The 21,904-nt window shown below is 42.1% G+C and overlaps 1 protein-coding gene across 1 annotated transcript; it reads right to left on the reverse strand.

Moving 5' to 3' along the window:
- Nucleotides 1–1,412: 1,412 nt before the first annotated feature.
- LOC119652266 (golgin subfamily A member 7) lies at nucleotides 1,413–19,340 on the reverse strand. Its single transcript, XM_038056251.1, has 3 exons — nucleotides 19,031–19,340; nucleotides 1,936–2,088; nucleotides 1,413–1,878 (listed from the first exon to the last, which is right to left on the reverse strand). Exons 1-3 carry the CDS (start codon nucleotides 19,160–19,162, stop codon nucleotides 1,738–1,740), a joined length of 426 nt encoding a protein of 141 aa, XP_037912179.1. The 5' UTR covers nucleotides 19,163–19,340; the 3' UTR covers nucleotides 1,413–1,737.
- Nucleotides 19,341–21,904: the final 2,564 nt, after the last annotated feature.

Below are 21,904 nucleotides of genomic sequence, written 5' to 3' on the forward strand. Positions count from 1 at the left end.
AATATAAATATCTTTTTATATTCTTAATTTAATTTAATTTTAAATTATTTTTATTAATAATATCAATTTGTAGACACGTCCGTTCTCTACAAATATCAGCCTACTCTATTTGTGTCGCGGCAGTTGTGCTGAATGTTGTGTCGCATCACGCAGTTGCACCTTAAAGGTGCAGCCGATTGCAAACAATTGCATATTTTGACATTTTAATAGCTTAAGTGTGTGTTGCTACTATCATATAACATATTTTGACATGTAGTGCAGTTTGTGGCCGCGTTGCGTAGATGCGGGACGCGACACTAACATCAGCACAACTGCCGCAACGTGGCATGCCTATATTAGACTAGCGCAGTAGCCAATTGCAAACAATTACATATTTTGACATTTTAACAGATGGATACAAAACAAAACTGAAAAATCGTAGCAGTCAACTGGGTCACTCGGCCGCGTCGCGTTGCTTGAAGATTATGTGCAATGCTGTGGTTTTGTGCGCAGTCAATCGACTTGCGTGCATATTTTATGTTATGAAAATTATACAATTAAATGTCACTAAGGGTACACATACCTCCGGCTTAAATTCGATTTTTATGAATGGAAGCGACGGGACTAATTCATTTGACGTTAATAATTAGCACCTGCGATGCGAACAGTACCTTCCGCAGTTCTCAAAACGAATTCATTCAAATTAATTACATTTAAAAGTAATTGTCGAAAACGAAAAATACCGCCAAATTGCAAATGGCGTAATCTGTCATCAGAACGACCCTTGCCGATGGGCGCGAACTTTGTCGACATGAAATCTTCATTCATTGTTTCCCTCTGAATCACCGAAAGGGTTCAGATCCATTAGTCCTTCAAGACTAAGAAGAAGAAAATTGGTTTTTTTTTTGTTTTTGTTATCAGATAGATCTCCAGTCTAACATGTATAGTAAATTACTTGCTCAGCCTTTGAATAATAAAGAGCAATCACTAATTTCCTGTCGTATCCCAACTTTGATCTTCATAAAAATACTTCCAATATCTATAAATATATTTATTAAATTGCATTTGGGCTTAGTATAATAACAATGGAGGTGTAGATGGAAACAGCAACCACCATTGCAGGTTGAAACTTATGAATGCACCAATAGCTTGGTATTTGTCTAAAACTAATCTACGAAGGGGTGGTTATTACATTCAATTCATTTCATGACAAAACTATGAAAATTATCCATACATCAGTTACAAAATTACTGTATTTCTCACCCCGACTCCACTTTCAACAAATCCATGATGAATGATGAGGATGAACTTATAAGTATGGTAAAAAACAGGGAAATGTAGTGACTGGGTGTAACGGTTAATTCTGTGACCACTTGGCAAAACGTTGCTCCGCCGGGAAGCCTGACTCGCTGGAGGGAAAAAAACAACCAAGATAAACTCAACGTCGCTCTTTTAATAAAATATAAATTATTATGAGGCACTTCTTCCCTGACCATCATTTAAAACGTTAATAAAATTTTAAAACCACTGACTTTGCTAAATAACCACAGAATTTACATTACAAACAAAAGAAAAACAGGAAAACATTGGAAAGTTCATATTCCGGGGAACTGTTCTCTTTTCTTCGCTTTTCTCCGCTTCCTCTTTGTTGATGCAATTAACACAATTATTATGTTCTCATATCTCTTTTCGCTTGAAAACAAAAAATGCAAAAGATCGTTACATGAAGAACTCTTCAGTGGAGTGGGAAAGTGGAAGTCACGTTCGTCCGGGTCGATCTAAAATTGAAATTTCTATTACGCGTAATCCTCTGAACGTGGGATCGGTGATTTGTAGACCTTTCGGATTGTAAATTCGTTCATTTTGAGATGCGATGTACTTGGAAATTTTCCGAAGAGTCTTGAATGATAACATAAATTAGACCATATTCGAGATATGAGAGGGCATAACCCTTACCTTCTCGTAGTGGGTTTCGGTACACATGTACACTAAATAAGCTGTGATGCAAGCCAAACATCCTTCACAATATGTACTACATGAGCCTTTCTCCGCTTCAGCGAAATATTCATTTAGCCGTGTAATAGTTGACTCAAATACGTGTCTTTCAATCTGTAATGGACAAAAAAATACAGCGAGTTGATAATGGGTAAATAAATTAATCGGCGGGAATCTATTTGTTTCTAATATTTTATTGAAATTGACGATATTTAATATTTATTTATTATCACAATTATAAATTTAGTGAAGCTGACGCTCTCACTAATATAAGATTACAATGTTAAATAGATTAATACATTGAGAACATATCTAGTGTCCCAACAGTCGACATTCAATAATTACAGCAGTTGGCAACCGATTACAAGGAATTTCTACCATCCACAGAATAAAATGATTTAAACACTGAATCTGCAGGATGTTTTGTAGTGAAGGGATACAACCTGCAATTGTTATAAATAGGACAGTGCTTAGATGAGTTATCGTTTTCGATGCTTGTAAAGTCGCTGTAGAGCGTATACACATTGCTTTCTCTTTTTACAAGTAGATTTTATTTAGCAAATGAGTATTTATTTCGGGAGCTACTTACTATATTCCCTTCTTCAATGTTTAACTACTTGTAACAAGTCGGGAAACCGGAAGCTATTTTTTTTATTTCTTTTATAAAGAGATTTGAGTGTGCATTTGTCACATTAGTATGTAACACGTACTATATGCATATATCCACTTTCAAGTGATATTGACATTCATAATCTTTAATCTGCACAGAAGCGACAACTTTGACCTAGTATAACGATTTTCACCAAATTCGGCCGAACCATGCTATATGCTATAGCCTACATTGCTGCAACCTAGAGTGAACTTAAGGAAGGTTTTCCTGTCAATTACTAAAAATTATAGTAATGTGCTATTATTAACTTTATTTGAAGAGGTACTGGTATGGAGGGTATTTCGGAGCCTAGGCACCATATAATGGCCGCCCCCGGATTTTTTTCAGATTTTTCGGTTGAGTAGTTTCTGAGAATGGGTTCGTTAAAAAAATGATCACTTTCAACCCCCGCACACCCCACCTTTCCAGCAAATATCAAAACCAAGACCGGCTCCGAAAAGTACTAACCAAGACCTTTAATTTGATACCCCAGATGACTATATTTGATGAAAAAAAATTTACAACCCGTTTTTACATGAATGGGGACCCGCCTCCTCCCTTAAATTCGACGTAAACGGATGTAACTCACTGTATGCGTAAGCGTTCACAGTTCCCAACTTTCTACCAAATTTGGTGTCAATCGCTGCAACTGTCTCCGAGAAAAATGCGTGTGACAGACAGACAGATAGACAGACAGGAAACCGATTTTAATAAGGTTTTGTGTTTACATAAAACCTTAAAAAGGAGAAGCAATATGTATAAGTTCAAGGACAGTGCTATTCCGTCGCGACTTTTGTAATGCAAACTACGGTATTTGTCAAATAAAAACCAACACTAGTGACGGAGACTGTGTTACGTTTCAATCCCTTAACAATATGTTTCTTAGAACAATCGTCGTTCTTCATGAACATTTTGCAGCAGATTGTGAAACATAACGCGTCAATCAGACTTGTCGGTTTCTACATGCTCTATGCAGTTCTGTAATGCGCTATGCAGTTCTAGAGCGACTTACTCTTTTGGACACTGGATTTCAGTGCATTCAGCCACATTTCGCCATCCGGTGTCGTAGAAACAATCTTACCCTGTTCGACGCCTTCGATGTTCAGCCCATTAATGCAAATAGGAAAATTTCGATAACAAGTCAGACTGAGAACCTTAGTTTTGTTGGTGTTTGAATGCAACACTGATGGTCTCGATACAGCATGTAACATTTCGCGCCGTCACACATAGAGGTATTTCGCCGATCTATCTTATTTATTTAGTTTACACTTTTTTAATCTTTGACTTGATAATTATTTTCTCCGACTTATAGTTTATATAGGTTTCTCCCAATGGGAACAACATCCATATCACACTTAACCTTTAAGAATTTTCTTGCGAAATTCTGGCCGTAGGGCCAGAAATGATTGTTTCGTGCGTCAGCGGCTTCTTCCTATAGTCCCAATACCCCATGGGCAACAATGCCTTATCTAAGACAGTCGCGTCATGCACTAGAATGGGCCTTGTAAGTGGCATTTGTTGGAAAGGCGGGGAGTGCGAGGGGTCGAAAGTGATTTCTGGACCCATTCTCTCTCCCGCAGTCTACATAACGACGAAATCTATGAGCGATACCACGACCGTCTTGTTGCGGATAAAATCCGGCTCAACGGGCTGCGGTGGGCGGGTCACCTAATCCGTATGGATAGTAGAAGAGAAGACGGGGCAAACCCTACAGAGATGGAGCGATGGTGTTCTGCACTGGTCGTTCTCCACCCGTTCTTTCATGATGAGCTTTTTATAAGCTCGGGTAGCGACCACACCATCCTGAATGGCGCACATGAACCACTCCGTCTCAGCAAAGAGCTCCCCAGCACACAGCCATCTGTTCGACAGATGCAAATCGACAAATGGCTGCCAAAGACAATTCACGTGTTTACCGTGCATTGCCTTCGATTTCCATTCATCGATCGGCTCCTGGTCCGACTTCACCCCACTCAGAAGATTGAAAGATCGATCCTTCAAGTTAAGTGGAGTCAGTCCACAGTCTGCCTTACAGACAGCCGCATGCAAGGGGCTCGCCTGCTCTTTGTAAAAATGCTGCTCTGCTCTGTAAAAATAAGCGCTCTGCTCTGTAAAAATAAGCGCGCAGCGAGTCGACTTGGCGATGATGTTGTGCCGCCACGTCAACCACGCCCCTACCTCCGATGTCACGAGGCAGGTTCATCTGCTCCACGGCAGACTTTGGGTGATGCATTCAGAATTTGGACATAGTTGTTCGTATCCGCCGCTGGAGGTTTTCCAGGTCGGTCTTCGTCCACGGCAATATTCCGAATGCATAGGCCTGTGAAGGGATAGCGAATACATTCAACGCGCTTATTTTATTCTTCCCCGAGAGATGCGATTTCAGCACCAACTTCACACCTCGTAGGAATTCGGACAGCAGAGCTTCCTTCAGATCACCAACTCGAGCATGGGTTCCTTGCAGAATTCCTAGGTATTTGTAGAAGTCTGTCTCGGTCATAGCTTCGATGTGGAGGTCACCAATGCTATGTCCAGCATGCGGCTCGTGATGACCTTTGCGGATGGCTTGGATTCGACATTTGTCTAATCCAAACTCCATCCGAATATCACGGTTGAACATGTCTATTATTCGCAACAGACTTCTAAGATGGTTGTTAGTACCAGCATACAGCTTGATGTCATCTAGGTACATCAAGTGTGTCAGTTCGCACTTAGCACGTAGGCCATATTTTATTGCAAAACCATGCCCTCTAGCATCATTCAGTAGCCATGGTTCAGTGCCATACAAAACCAAAAAGGACTCAATGAATCCCCTTGGAAGATGCCCCTCCGTATACGGATTTGCTCTGAGGTATTAGCACCCTCAGATGTACGCACCGATAAGGTGGTATGCCACCCTTCCATGACTGTCGCCAAAAACTTTATTAGTTTCGGATCCATGCGATACAGATGTAGGATGTCGATTAGCCAGGTATGCGGAACTCTATCAAAACCCTTGGCATAATCGATATAGCAACTGAAGAGATTTCTTTGGCCTCTAGTTGCTTGTCCTACACCTACCGAGTCGATACGATTCTTTATTATTATTATTTTTATTGAGACTGTTCTTTAATTTCATTATTATCACCCTTAATACTGTACAAATGATAAGCTCAGAGCAGCGTATTTTAACTCTTTAATACTACATTTACTGGATAGGTTCCGAGAGCAAGATCGGCTACGCTTGTCCTTCATAATTTTCAAATCGATATCGAAAGTAAACCTTGCCTCAGAAAGTTCTTACTACCTCTCTTGTCGGGTGTAGGGGAATTGATAATACCTTAACAAAAAACACGCTGTACACACTACTCTATTACAAAAGAAAATCATAGTTTCAGCAAAATATAGGCAGGCATATTAGATTATGCTTCCGAGATCAATCAATCAAAACCTCTTCTTCTTCTTTAGACTTCGTCCGTTGGCTAGCGAGATTTTCCGGTTTGTCAAAATCAGTATCGCCTTTTCTCTACATCGAAACCTTTGTCTGAGTAAGATTGAGAGACTCTCAAATCATCATCTAGCGTATCAAGTAATTGCTGTCTCGTTCGGCCTCTACTCATGCAATTGGATGTTCAGATCAATCTTAGTTAGGAAGCTATCATTAACGCGGATTATATGAGCATCCATCGTTACTTCGTTACAATATATGGAGAGTCATGTCGATACTCCATTTTCGTCGTGATCATTGGATATTTAGATCCAACGCAATACCTTCGTCTCTATTGCCACAAAAAAAACGTTCATTGTCTTTGATGGCCCACCAGCACTGGAAACCATAGAGAACGACAGGGTGAACGGCACTGGGGTAGAATTTGGATTTAAGCCCATCGTCAATCGGAGGGAGCGCCAGTTGTCAAGTGAAACTTCATCCAGGTTACGTCAAGCAATTTGATCCAACTTTTGTATTTAATTTTCGGGACCAGGGAAATTCTTTTAGAATTTATAGGGTACGGGATTTGGAGTATGGGGGACCCGGGTTTCAAGTAAAATTATACCAAGCCAGGTAAGCGGTACATCAACCGAGATACTTGGCTTTGGAATGATGATGTTGAAATGAAGGTCCGTGAAACGAAACGCCTCTACCACAAATTTCTCGACGATAAAACGCCTGCTAATTGGCAAATTTATAAGAATGCCAACCGGGAAGCAAAGAAAGCGGTCGCTGTCACCCCAGCGAACCAGTTCAAAAATCTTTACGATAAACTGGACACTCGGGATGGCGAGAGAGATCTGATCGACTTGCTAAAAGCCGTGATGAACGCACACAGGATATCGAACATTTCTATTGTGTTAATGACAAGAACGGTACTTTGCTTACCAACCGTCGAGCCGCAACGGATAGATGGCGAGAATACTTCGAGCAGATTTCAACTGAAGAATTTGCTCATCCTACACTTCCACAATCATTGCCGACATTTACAGCAGTTCCACCAGTCAGCGCAACTGAAGTCGAGGAGGCAATAAAACAAATGAAATCGGGGAAAGCAACAGGACCTGACGACATCGCATCTGAGCTCAGTGAATTCTTTAACCGGGTTATTCAGGAAGGAAGAACACCATCTGACTGGCAAGAAAGTACCACTGTTCCAATATGGAAGAAGAAAGGTAGTCCAGCAGAATGTTCAAATCACCGTCCGATCCGGTTACTTTCCCATACCATGAAGATTTTTGAACGCATTCTTGACAACCGTATTCGCCAAATCGTTGAAATAACCGTGAATCAAGCCGGATTTGTCAAGAACTGCGGAACTACTGACGCAATACACGCTGCGCGGTTACTCATGGAGAAACGCCGTGAGAAGCATCGCCCTCTTTACATTGCCTTTCTGGATCTAGAGAAAGCGTTTGCCCGTGTACCACACGAACTCATCTGGTATGCTTTACGACAACACTTCGTGCCAGAAGAACTCGTGCGCTGGGTTCAATTGCTCTACCACGATCCGAAAAGTAAAGTTCGAAGAATGGCGGGTGTATCAAAACCGCTTCGTGTCTCTGTTGGTGTTCATCAAGGAAGTGCCCTCTCACCACTCCTCTTTGTCCTTGTTATGGACACCGTCACACGGGATATCCAACGTCCAGCGCCCTACACACTGCTTTATGCAGATGATGTTTTCTTAACATCTGATAGCAAAAATGATCTCGAGCAACTGGTTCAAAAATTCCGCCTCATGCAACACGGTCTCAGATTGAATTTAAACAAAACTGAATTTTTGACCACTGATCCCCATGAAACAGGCACAATCACTGTCAGCGGTAGTGATCTGCCCAGAACTGAGCGATTTAAATACCTCGGGTCAACGCTATCAGCCAATGGAGAACTGTGTTATGAAATTGCTTCACGCATTAACGCAACCTGGATGAAGTGGCGTTCCACAACTGGAGTTCTTTGTGATCGACGTATCAACGAACGTCTCAAATCTAAAATTTACCGCAATGTCGTCCATCCAGTCGCTCTCTATGGTTCTGAGTGTTGGCCGACCATAAAAGACAATGAATGGCGGCTTGCGGTAATGGAGACGAAGATGCTACGTTGGACTAGTGGCGTCACACGTTTAGATCAACTCCGAAATGAGGATATCCGCGATCGATATGGGGTTGCACCGATCGTGAAAAAGTTGCGAGAGAGGCGTCTTCGATGGTATGGTCACGAAATTCGTGCAAACGAGAATTCACTTGCCAAGATTGGTCTGAACATCGAAGTCGATGGTAAACGACCAAAAGGCAGACCTAAGCAATGGTGGCTTGATACGTTGGATGGGGATTTGAAAGCCTCGAGATTACACCCAGATCAGGCATTCGATAGAGCCAACTGGCGAAGCTGATCGCGACGAGCCGACCCCGCTTGTGAATGGGACAAAGGCTGAAGAAAAAAAAAATTTATCACCAAAGAGCAAGATTTGACTGATAAAAAATAGGTAGAGTTTCCCTCCTTCATTTTTCCCTTGTTTTATGTTTATGTTTTTGCAAAGATGTAAAACTTTTTACAAAAGAGAAAAGCTACCTGTTTTTTCATCAATTAAAAATATTTCAAGCATCAGAATCCATCTCTAATTTAATATATTACAATACCGAAATTTAAAAGGCAAAAAAAAAACTGGTTTTCGTTATCTTGTTCTATGTTACGAAAGTAAATAACTCTAATCTTTCTTAAAGCTCTCATTTCTAAATGTCTTAAAACTAGAGAATTTTAACTAATAAAGAAAATCAAATACAAAATCCCACTTAGGACCTATATTCCACCAAAACCAAAGACCTCTTTTTCAACTTCACCACTCTTTAAAAGAGATTTTAAAATCAGAGAAAATAACTAAAAAGTTCTCAGTGTTAATGGATAATGACCAACCTTGACACTCCCCATTTTCTTGGAATATGAGAAACTCTTAGGGCACTGAAGTTAGGGGTGGTTAGACAGTGGCGGTATTGAAAACTTGAGTTTATAAGAAGATTGATCATTCGCTTGTTGACAATTGAAGGAAATAGTGATTTATTCGAAAATTAGTCGTATTGTGAGTGTTTCAAATTTAAGGTGATAATAACAAATTTCGAAGTTCGTAAGCAGCTCTAAAGTTTTTCTGAGTTTTAAGTGCATAGTGGGTTTTAAATATCTCTATCAATAACACGTGAAGCAAGTGAGGATCACCCATACAATATTAAAGGACGCCAAATCTGCTAGGCCGCATTAAAGCAATATACGGAAAATGGATTTCTTCAGACTGTTGTTCCTAACATATCAACTGGAGTATCTTTTTATGATGGCTGTTCTAAGTGTAGTCCTTGCTTTTCTCTGCTATATGGCTGTACACGATTAAAATAAATTTGATGTAGAAATTTCCTGGGTATAGGAAAAGTGATATACAATCACAGCATGAAAAGTTGAAAATAAACTAAAATTAAAAATGTAGCTTTGTATTTTTTATTATTTCAATAGCAGTTTCCATCGGCAAAAATATCAAAGCAAATTCGAAAAAAAGAATTGCGAAATTAAGAGTAAAAGTCAAGGCAGCTCCAGCCATACTGTGCACCCCAAACTGGCAACGCTGACATTCCATTTCCGATATGTCCCTATGCAGATAAAGTTCGACCATAATCTGACTATAATGCTGCTGCTGCTACTATTTCCACCGTAACAATAAAATGTGACTATTTCTTTCTATGCTATCGTCCCGTTTACTCAAACTTTCAGACTTTAGCGATTTTTTTCTGTAACAAAATACTGGGAATAATCACCGATTCCCAAAAGGTCTTTTGGAGAAGGAAGACATCAGACATCCCATTTTCTGGGAAATAATTGACGCAATACCAATTTCTAACTTCAAGGAGATAAGAATACTGTGGTGTCCAGCTAAAAGTGAAATTATGTTAAACAAGATGGCGTACTCAGCAGCAGAGACTATGAACCCATTTTATCTTCCTGGTTGAGATCAATGTGGATGAGTAATGCAAAATAGTACATACTGTGTTCATATAAAGCAAATAAAGTAACTCTGCGTGTTATTATCACAAAAACTAATATAAGCTGACATAGTGACAAAACGTTGAGAAATGATTTTAATACCAAACACATCATTGATATTCCGAGCTGGTGTCGGGCGCTATGCTTTACAGTGGAATTTCCAAATTATGAATTTTTCACTAAATCCGTTATAAAAAACAGCAAACATCAATATTTGTAAGAAACTTTCGAACAAAACACAATTAGCAATTGAACGCAATGTCAGTATGAAGTTATGTTCTATTGCTGCTTCCGTTACAAGCCGTTGTTTATTTCATAAGAAATGACCCAATGTATCAATAATCTGCAACTTGCGCGAAGAAAATATACCTTCACGCAAGACTGTCTCAAACCCAATTGAAAGAGGGGAAGGGAAGAGTCACTACAGTCTGACTGGCAGCCCAAGGGTTTGACGTCTGAAGGAGTAGCTAGGTCCGAGCCCACCCGGACTTGTACAATTCATTCAAAGTATTTCCTGCTTGTCTAAATAGTATAAAGATTATTAATCCAGCTTCAGGGAGAATTTCAGCGATGCATTCTGCGGTTAAGGGGGTCATCCCGTGTGTCGGATCTGCGGAATCGATTTTTTGACATCAATTGTATCTAGATATAGTGGAGAATATATGGGCAAAGTGATTTTTTGATATTCGGAGTCGTTCGGAAATTATAGTGTTAAACACGTGATAAATCACATGCCAGATTTATGTCGATCGCCATAATAAAGCGCGTATTTATCAGTCCGAATGATGTTCGCATGACTTCGCTAAAAGGACAAGAATTGAAGCCAAGGCTGTACATGTGTTTTTTGAAGGAACCTAAGGTTTATGAGCTAGGTATAGCAGATTAATGGTCTATTCAGGTTTTATGGCTAAAAATCGCATTCTACTTTTTAAATGCGTTTTCCTCGAAACTGTTAGCAAAATCGGCTGCCACCATAGCCAAAAATCTATCCAACGAAATGCTTTGAAATTTTTACGACTTATTAAGAACATTTTTACGGTCCGCAAACTAAGATAATTGCGATTCGTTCAGTAGTTTTTTTTATTCATTAAAGAAGCCGTAAAAGAACACTAAAATTCACAAAAAAAAGTTTAACAAGGCACCAAAGATTTAGCTTTTAATATTTTTTAATAATCCTAGTTTGCGGACTGTAGTTAAGCCTGTACGTTAAAACGCCGTTTACTTTTTTCTCTAAAATGATTATAGCGCTCTCTAGCGTGGCAGCAGAAAAATACCTTTCTTTGGAGGTGGGTGTATAAATTGCTCTGTATTTCAATAACCAGTTATGCCATCGAGCTGGAAAAACTACTATGCCCGCTCAAGATATTAATAAATCTATAGTGAAAAATTCGTATTTGCATCCATATCCAGTTCTTCACAAAAAATTTCTAAAAAAAGCCAAAAAACGGCCTTTACACGGGATGACCCCCTTAAGAGTGGTAAGGTGGTGGGATTGTGAGGAGCACTTCATTCCCACATCTGCGCTATTGTATTTTGTCAAACCTGTCGGAAGTAAGCGTTAATCCATTGTCGGATTAATACTTACCGCATCTGCTAATCGCGTCCTCACGTCCTGAGAACGTTTTCGCGTAACAAACAGAATTCTAAATGCGGCATTCAAGTTCAAAATGAGAAACATCTCAATAGTGCAGTATTATGCAAAAACGGAAACTTCCAATACAGTGGAGAAGGAAGCTATCTATGAGAAACTCACCGCTGTCCAGAAGAGGCGTCTTAAGAATGAAGTTGCGAGCTTGATGGGTGTTCTGAATGACAGGGTGGGCTAACACAGAGTTGGGCAAAATCATAATCAATGATTGTATGATTACGATTACGAATTTCTTAATTACATGATTGTAATTCCTCGTAATTTGACACTTTTGAAATGGAGTTACTGCGGCTGATGCTTTGTAGATCACTTTTGGTATCTGAAAAGTTTTTAGGATGATCTAATTTGGAACATTTAAGACTAGTGCTCCTTCTGAATGGCATTAAATGCATATTAAAAACCCTATTATGAACTTATGTCTACCTCGACTTCGGATAAATGTCCGTTTCAGATATATCTCTGTGTCAAAGAAACGTCTGTGGGCGTATCAAACAAAAGAACTCGTCTACCTGAAATGGAACGATGGCGTAGGCCAGGACGCCAGGCAGCATTTAGGAATATCGAATTGGTGGATCTCGTCGCAAAACTGGGATGCCAGCAGTTCCTTATTAAGGCAGGCCTAGACTGGATACCAGTTATTGTGCCGTTGATGATAATGAAGGGACTGACATTTGGTACGAAATATAGAGATTACGAATTATCGGGAAGGCCAAATAAAGAACATTAACTCTGGGGATCGGGAAATTTGTACGAATTAGTCAGAAATACGAACATTCTATGTACGTATTATTGGGATTCCACTGTATTACAAAGTAATATCAAAAACGTTGCCTTTCATTATCCTAACCCAACATATGATGTTATATCAACAACGTGAAATATTAAGACTCGGATTCCGGTAGTACCAAATATTACTTATTACTAAAATGATTTGCCCTGCATTTATTACATTCATAGAATAGTGTCTAATAGGTACATTAAGCTGTGCGGCTGTTGATCGGTATCTTGCAAAAGTGTGTAGAAATATACAACGTGCCGACATGGACTTTAATTTAATCCAAACTATTAGGTTGTTGCATATGATATGACCGTTTTGGCAATCAAGTGAAGTTAGTTGCGATTTTGCTGTATTAAACCACCACCAGTTGGATGTGCTCAAGGTATGGGACAGCGAATCAATGCCTGACGATTGGCAACGAGGCATAATCTGTCTCATACATAAAAAGGGAGATATCACACAGTGCAGCAATTATAGAGATATCACGTTGCTGAGTACCATCTATAAGATATTCTCCACTATCTTGCTAGGCCGGATAGCCCCATACGCCCAGAACATCATTGGCCCATACCAAAGAGGCTTCACTCCAGGCAAATCAGCAACAGATCAGATTTTCTCTCTGCGGCAGGCGATGGAAAAACTGTTGGAATATGGACAACAGTTGCACCACCTGTTCATCGACTTTAAAGCCGCCTATGATAGCATAGCCAGGGTAAAACTGTACACGGCCATGAGAGAATTCGGTATCCCGACGAAATTAATAAGACTGACTAGGCTGACCCTGACCAATGTGCGAGGCCAGATAAAAGCAGCAGGATCACTCTCAAGACCATTCGACATCAACAACGGTCTACGACAAGGGGTTGCGCTATCATGCGTCCTCTTTAACCTGGCCCTCGAGAAAGTGATCCGTGATGCTGAGGTGAATGCAAGAGGTACGATCCTCTTCAAGTCCACCCAACTACTGGCCTATGCTGACGATATCGACATCATGGGAAGAACCACCCGAGACGTACAAACTGCCTTCATCCAGATCAAGCAGGCGGCGCAAGATCTTGGGCTGCACATCAATGAAGGCAAGACAAAATATATGGTGGCAACGTCCGCACCGAAGACGAATCAACCAACAACATCAAACCGCACTGGTCAAACACGAACAAGAATAAGGATAGGAGAATACAACTTTGAGACCGTTGACAATTTCTCCTATCTAGGGTCGAAAGTCACAACCGATAACAACTACGATGATGAAATCCGCGCACGGTTGTTGTCAGCCAACAGAGCCTATTTCAGCTTACAAAGACTGTTCCGCTCGAAACGTCTCACCATAAGGTCAAAGCTCTTACTGTACAAGACTATGATCTTGCCAGTCCTCATGTATTCCTCGGAAACTTGGGTTCTTAGCAACAAAAATTGCGAACTCTTGGCCGCGTTCGAGAGAAGAATCCTCCGAAGAATTTTTGGCCCCCTACATGAGGATGGACGATTCCGTAGTCTACACAATGACGAAATCTATGAGCGATACCATGACCGTCCGGTTGTGGATAAAATCCGGCTCAATAGGTTACGGTGGGCGGGTCACTTAATCCGTATGGATGAAGATGATCCCACCCGGAAAGTCTATAAGGGCAATATCTATGGTAGAAAAAGAAGACGAGGCAGACCCTGCCTAAGATGGAGCGATGGCGTGGGCCAGGACGCCAGACAGCTTTTAGGGATATCGAATTGGTGGACCTCGGCGCAAAACCTGGATGTCTGGAGTTCCTTATTAAGGCAGGCCTAGACCGGATACCGGTTGTTGCGCCGTTGATGATGATGAGTTGGATAATGAAGTATAAATACTCCTACATTTAATCAAGGAGTCATTTCAGTTTTGACCATCGTTGGGATAACAGGGAATAGAAAGGAAAAATGGCTAGATGCTGTTGGGCCACCGAAGCATATGCCGAAACCGAGCCTCCATCCGAAGAAAGTATTGGTGACTGTTTGGTGGTCTTCAGTTGGAGTTATCCACTATTCTTTTTTGGCTCCTGGAGAAACGATAAATGCACAGAAATACTGTAGCCAATTCGAGGAAATGCACCAAACATTGAGTATTCAACAGCCGAGATTGGTCAACAGAGAGGGTGTGATACTCCTTCACGGCAATACACTACCTCATGTTTCCAGAACAACGGTTCAAAAGTTGAACGAATGACAGTATGAGACTCTGCCTCATCCACCATATTCACCGGACCTTTCGCCAAACGACTACCACTTTTTTAAGCATTTTTTCAGATTTTTTGTTTTGGTAATTTCTGAGAATGGCCCCCTTAAAGAAATGATTTTCAACGTTCCGCACTCCCCACCTTTCCAACAAATTTCTAAACTAAGACCGGCTTTGAGTACTAACCGAGACCTTTAATTTGATACCCCACATGACTATATTTGATGAAAAAAATTGTACACCCGCCTTTTGCATGCATGGGGACTCCCTCCCTTAAATTCAACGTAACAGGATGTAACTCACTGCATGCGTGAGCGTTCACTATTCCCACATTTCTACCAAATTTGGTGTCAATCACTATAACCGTCTCCGAGAAAAATGCGTGTGTCGGAAATACAGTAAACCGATTTTAATAAGATTTTGTGTTTACACAAAACCTTAAAAAAGGGAGAAAACTGAGTGGATTTTGCCTCCCAGAGATAAAAGGGTACAACCTTTCAACTTTCTGAAGAAATGAAATATCTGGGAGTCAGTCTAGATAAAAAGCTTCTTTGAAGCAAGCAAGTAGAGGTAAAGTTGAAGCGAGCTCTCACAGGTTATGGGCTGTGCAGACGACACCGTCGTTCCTTTGCCTAAACTCAAACCTCATGTGGTAATATAGATATACGTTGGTATCATTAGGCCGATTCTCGCTTATCCATCTGTAGTGTGCTAGGTTAAAGTAAGACAAAAAGTTTTTCACCGTAAACTAGTCGCACTGCAAGGAACTGTGTGTCTGGCTATCATCGGTGCCATGAGCACGACATCCGGCGCAGCTGTACCTTGCACATCTCAATTGGCAGCCCCTGGATATATTTGTTCAAAGCACTGCAATGAGAGCAGCTCCTCGACTAATTCGATTAGATCTATGGGGAAAAATGAACGTGGGGACACAGAGCATTGGGAGTACTGAATTCAGTTCTTACAATGCCTTCTGATTCTCCGACGACCGATGGCTCGAAAAAGAAACAGGGATTTGGAGCCGGAGTCTAACTCTCCAATCAAAACGAGAAATGGGGTTTTCCTTTGGGACAATAGGCAACGATGTTTCAAGCCGAAGTATATGCGATCCTATGGGCAACAAACTGGGTGTTTGACGAGCGGTTAAAGGGCAGACGCATCGCAATCTGTAGTGATAGCCAGGTTGCATTGATGACTTTGAGTAGTTTACTTTGATCACCTCGAAAATCGTTCAGGAATGCAGAAACCGTTTGAACTCCATCTTTAGATTCAATATGGTGGAAATACTCTGGGTAGCTGGCCACTGTGGCGTAGACGGAACTAAAATCTCGGATGCTTTGACAAAGGAGGGTTCAATCTCCCCCATGCCAGGACCGAAACCAGCAATTGAAGTATCCGTAACTTTAGCTAAGGCTGTCTTCAAAATCTAGGAACATGCTCCCAACAATGACAGGTGGCAAAGCCCTAATGCTGCTAGACACACCAAACTTTTCCTGTCAGAACCCAACATGCGTACCGCAAATTTTATCCTGTCGAAAAGCAGGGGGACTTGCAGGAATACTGTAGGCATTCTGACAATTCATAATTCACTAACTGGACATGTGTTCAGAATAGGAATTATTCCTCCTGTAATAAGGAAGCGGAATACACGAATCATTTTCTATGTGAAGCAATATCATCAGCTGATGGTCGCTTGCTTTCGCTTACGGATTGCGTTCGCATCTCACAGCCTCCACCCGCGAGATTTAATAAGGCTCGCTTTCTCCGGCGGAAGTAAAGTGGCTGACTGTCGAGCTGAAGGTGCTTATTTTCGGTGTGAGATACGATTGAGCGCCAGTATACACATAATCTGCACCGTAAAAGGGAATTTGCTGTTCCACTAGTCAGAGAGGTAGAAGCTGCCGCAAACAATAACGGTTTCGTATGATACATCACGAAAGAACTTACAAGCAAGTACAAGTCGTCTCCTTTTCCACGACGACGAGAAGCTTAAGAAGAGGAGGGAACATTTCCCCATGGTTCTCAATCCTATGACATCTGATGAAATTCCACGGATATTATTACTTTTGCAATCAATCCATCAATTCAATCGAGTGGGGAAGGCGTGACGGTCTCCCTACGGAACTATTCATCGCAACGCCTGCTGTCGCTGCAGAAGTACTTCTTCCATTCGTACGTAAATCCTGGTAATCTGAGATTTCAAAGAATGGCACCCGTGTTGAGTGCATCAATTTGAGGGGTGTTTGCGAGAAGACAGTAGTTAAAATTATCCTGAAATACACAATACAAACAATATTCTGAAAACTTAATCGACATAAATCAGGCTGAGCTCCACTTCAGATCCCCCTCCACTTCCTACATTAACACCTTTCGGATCATTCTAAAACCATGTGCGGAGATCAGAACATCGAGTTCGTCCTATCTGAATGGACGGAATCTATAGCCTATATATCCCGAAAACATCATCTCCGCCTATGGCTTTTATCGCTTCAAGCATCAACAGCGCTCGATCCGCCTTCTTTTCTTTGTCCAATATCATGAAATGCATTTATTTCAACAACAACATCAAGCTGAGACTGTTCTGTGCTAACGTTCTCTCTGCGTTGTTATTTAGGAGCAGTGAGTAATTGCCACCACTGTTAGTCGAAAACTTCAAACCTTCAGCAAATAATCTGGCCTGGTTCAACTTCGAACCAAGAACGTCCACGCACAGACCAATTTCCCGTAGATGTGTTGATCAGAAGGCAGAAGTGGCAGTGGAAAAGTAAAGGTTAAGAATGGGTTTCAACTCTTTTTCTGGTTGCGCGACGGATTAGAATCCACCACCCCAAGATGTCCCCAGGAACACATCACATTGAACAGAGGAAGAGCAGTGCAAGAGACTCAGGAAGTCCTAGAAGGGGTGCAAACACGTTTCAACGAACTATGAATGATGGTGCGTAGGCATGGTTGACCGCTACGCTCTGTTCAGAGGTTAGATTGCCACCATATAACGAGTGCAAGAAACCACTACTGCCCAACAGGTAGAGGCTGAGTCTCCCCCACACCCTCTACACATACACACACACAATTGGAGAAAACGATCGCGGAATGGAGACAGAAGAAAAAGACCTTACTTAATGCCAGACCTGGTTTGGGCTATTCCGCTCTTAATGTTTATGATATGGAGTGAACGCTTCCACTATTACGTAATTTCCTAATCCATATTGTGAAAATAGTCGTTTGAAAAGCCCCCACAACTCCTTCAGCTGTTGACTTCGCTTATACGACCATCCGGTATGCATCTTTGACAGTGTTTTGATATCTGCTTAAGGATTCTACAAGCCTCTGTAACATTTTTAGGAAACTACAGGAAGCACCACTCGCTGTACGCTGAGTATGATCAGAAATAGGTGATCCAAGCATTCCGTTGGCGAAATTTAACCACGTTACTCCTGAAGACGTGTATCCATACATACTGTCTTTCGGGTTTTCAAGGAAACAAATTTTCAACGAGCACGAGTCGCTCTCTATGGTACGGAATGTTGGCCGATTATAAAAGACAATGAACGGCGCCTTGCGGTACTGGAGACGAAGATGTCGCGTTGGACTGGTGGCGTGATACGTTTTGATTCACTAGAAAAATTGCGGTATAGCAGTCTTTGGTGGTGTTGTCATGCAATGAGAATTAACTTGCCATGACTGGTTGCACTTCGAAATCGACGGTAAGCGACCAAAAAGCCAGATCAGGCATTTAATAGAAAAAATGGTGAAACCGACCACGACGAGCCGACCCCGCTTGTGGAAGAGACAAAGGCTAAAGAAAATGAAGAAGGAAAACCTCTCATTAGGGACACTACATCAAATTAGAAGAAAAACTTCCAAAAGAAATGATGCAAGTGATTCACACCGTCCTAGGCTTAGTCCACCAAAAATAGCAGCGAAAAACGACTTTTATGTTATGATACCTGGAAACATATTCAAGTCGCATTGGAGAAATGGAGTTGACATTGCGAAGCGATCTGCGCTTCATCCACGGCTGCCTGAAATAATCGACTCGCGCATCTGGGCCCTCTAAGCAACCCTGAAGCGATTGACCTGAAAAGGTGGCAAACGATGCACGCCAGCTCCGCGCTATCTAGGCTGGGTTCTCCTCTTGCAACCTTTTGTTGACAGCGAAGTGATAGCAATCTGCAGGGAAAGTTGAGGTTGGTTATGACACTGATGACACACACCCTCCCCACCTCGGGGTGACACTGAGGCTGGAGCCGAAGGCAATCGGCAGGACCCAAGGGTGTACTTACGTGACCGTCCAATTCACTAGGAAGTCTCGTGTGGAACTTCACGGAGGTTCCCTCGCTGTAATCTCGCTGGACAAATATTTTCGTGCAATTCGACTGAAGGGCAGTGGTGGCTGGCGTTCCTGTCTGCGACATTTTACTCCCTGGTGCTGGGTGTTCACGCCCGTAACTTGTCACTGTGGATTTTGGAAGCAGCCCGGCGGAAGTCTGAGTTACGGAAGGCTTCGCTTGCCACCAGTTGGGAGGACTTTGAGGATGCCAATTTCAAGAAAAGCAACTACGCTAGCGACATTTACACTGACAAAGGTGACAGCTACTGTCAGAGATGTTGACACATACACATATACATGAGGTAAACTTACGTTCAGAAGCTAGATGGCGCACAAATGCACGAACACAGGTGTGGACATTCGCTTTGGGACAAATCGACTGCACGAACCATTTCTAATTATTCTATGTTTAGCATGGACAATTTCATTTCACCGAAACTACTTATTAAGGTCACTGAAGGAGCTGAGCATGATTATTACATTTGTAATGCAATTGGCAAATGGGCACATACATATATAGAGGATTATGTCCGGAGGCAGTTCTGGTCAAATTTCAAGCTACATTGAGATACGGCCCGAACGACTGGACAACAATGATAAGAATTTCCGGTGGAACTGATAAGAAAGGTATCGATAAGCAATCTGGAAGACAAAACGACATTCTTCTGGTCCGTACCCGGAGTTTGAAAATTCAAGTTTGATACTTCGAATTTGAGCCTTTGTCGCCAACCTTTTAGCGGTCATATCTGGCGCGGATATCGATATGTGCCACAGTAGCGCCTTGATTGGTTGTGGCGAGCAGTAAGGAAGCGGTAGCAGTGCAATATGAGGATGCTGCAATGTCAGCGGTAGCAACATCATCCATCAAATCCAACGGAACTCTAACCATTATGGAGAGTGAAAGCACCGATAAATGGAACGACTTGATTATTTTACGCTAAGTGTAACCCTTACTGAATAAATGCGCCGTGGTGCGTGGATTTAGAGATGAGTTTACTAATAATTATTATGTGTAGTTGTGTAGTTTATTATTATAATTACTTTTGTATATTTTAGAATTTAGGCTTAAAGAATGGAACTATGTCCCTTATTTATTTACTTCTCCTATTGCCGCGAAAGAGCTGATCGCGTTGATTTCCATTCTTCAGTTTTCTGACCGTGTCGACATCTATTAATTAGATCTGTTGAATTGGACGCAAGACATTAGGTTTAAGTACAGTAGAATTTTCCTATTGACAACAATTCATATTTTGGAAGCATAGAAGAGTCGTAAATTATTAATATTAAAATAAATCACAAAAACATATATATATATCCGTGTATATACACGGATGTGTTAGAAATCTTAGCAAGTCACATCCATTTCAGCGCTGCCGTGTGAGCGTCAAAGCTGGCATGGAAGTAGTGTGGGATTCGCACCCACTAAAAAAGCACCCCCACCTCTCTCCTGCCCTTGCCCCACGGAACCACCATTCAGGGATTACTTCGCGGGGCAGGCTTGCCTTCCGTAGGCCTTCAAGTTTCCAACTCTGCAGTCTTCCACTTCTTTGCTTCCTTCACCAGGTCCATTCTGTCTTTAGGGTACTGCCTCTCCATTTCTTTGCGCTCTTCTTGCGCGTGCCTCTCTCAGGAGCTGGGTTTGCATCCACACAATTGTGTGGATGTGTGAAGTCCAGTTTGCTTCCGACCTTAGCATTTCCGGGATTAAGTTTTGGGGTCTCACTCCGACTTCCAGGGCCTCGCTCAGCCATTTTCTCTCCTCCCGAAATCTCGGGCACTCAAACGGCACATGCTCCGGGTCTTCTGGTATCCCACGACATCTGTAATAGTCCACACCGATACGATGCAGATAGGTTCGGTAGCAACCACCGTGTCCAATGAGGAACTGCGTGAGATGATAGTTCACCTTCCCCCGGTCAAGCCATTCCCTAATATTAGGAATAAGCTTGTATGTCTATCGACCCTTCGACGACTCGTCCCACCGTCGTTGCCAGAGTCCACGCGACTCCACTCTTGCCGTTCGCCGGTGATCTGCTTCCATTCCTGATGGACCCGCCTGCTTCCGTCTATACAGGCATCAAATCTCTCTCGCTAGCAGGTCAATAGGGACCATCCCTGCGATTACAATCACCGCATCATTCGTACTAATTCGAAATGCGCTGCATACCCTCAGTGCAATGCGACGATAGGCAGAATTTATCTTCCTCCAGTTCTGTAAGTTGTCCAAAGCCACCGCTCACATAGGCGACGCGTACAACAATATGAACCGTACGACACCAGCTATCAGCAGCCTGCTACACTGTTTTGATCCACCTACGTTCGGCATCATCCTGGCAAGGGCCGTGGTGGCCTTTGCAGCTTTTTCACAGGCATAAGATATATGCCCCTTGACATCAAGAGTCACACCAAGGTGTTTGATGGTCGGCTTTGAGACGATCATACGGTTTCTAACCTGCAGACTGATCGTATTTCTTTTCCGGCGATTTATAATGATGATTGAATCCATCTTTTCCTCCGCCAGGCTCAGTCCGGCCCCTCAAGCCAGGACCTTACAGCCATGACGCTGGATGGCGTAAACCTCCACATCCTCCGGGAGTTTTGCAACTATGGCCAGGTCATCTGCAAAATCGACCAACGTGGCCTCTTCTGCTACGAGAAGCAAGGGCACCCCGTTATACACCACGTTCCAGAGCAGAGGGCCCAACCCCCACCCTTGTGGTATCCCCGCTGTAATGATGTATTCATTGGGCCCGTTATCCGTACCGTACCAGAGAGTTCTGTCCGACAGGTAACTCCCAATTAGCTTAGCTAAGTAACCAGGTGCATT

Source organism: Hermetia illucens, chromosome 3, assembly GCF_905115235.1.
Source record: "Hermetia illucens chromosome 3, iHerIll2.2.curated.20191125, whole genome shotgun sequence".
NCBI classification, from domain to species: Eukaryota; Metazoa; Arthropoda; class Insecta; order Diptera; family Stratiomyidae; genus Hermetia; species Hermetia illucens.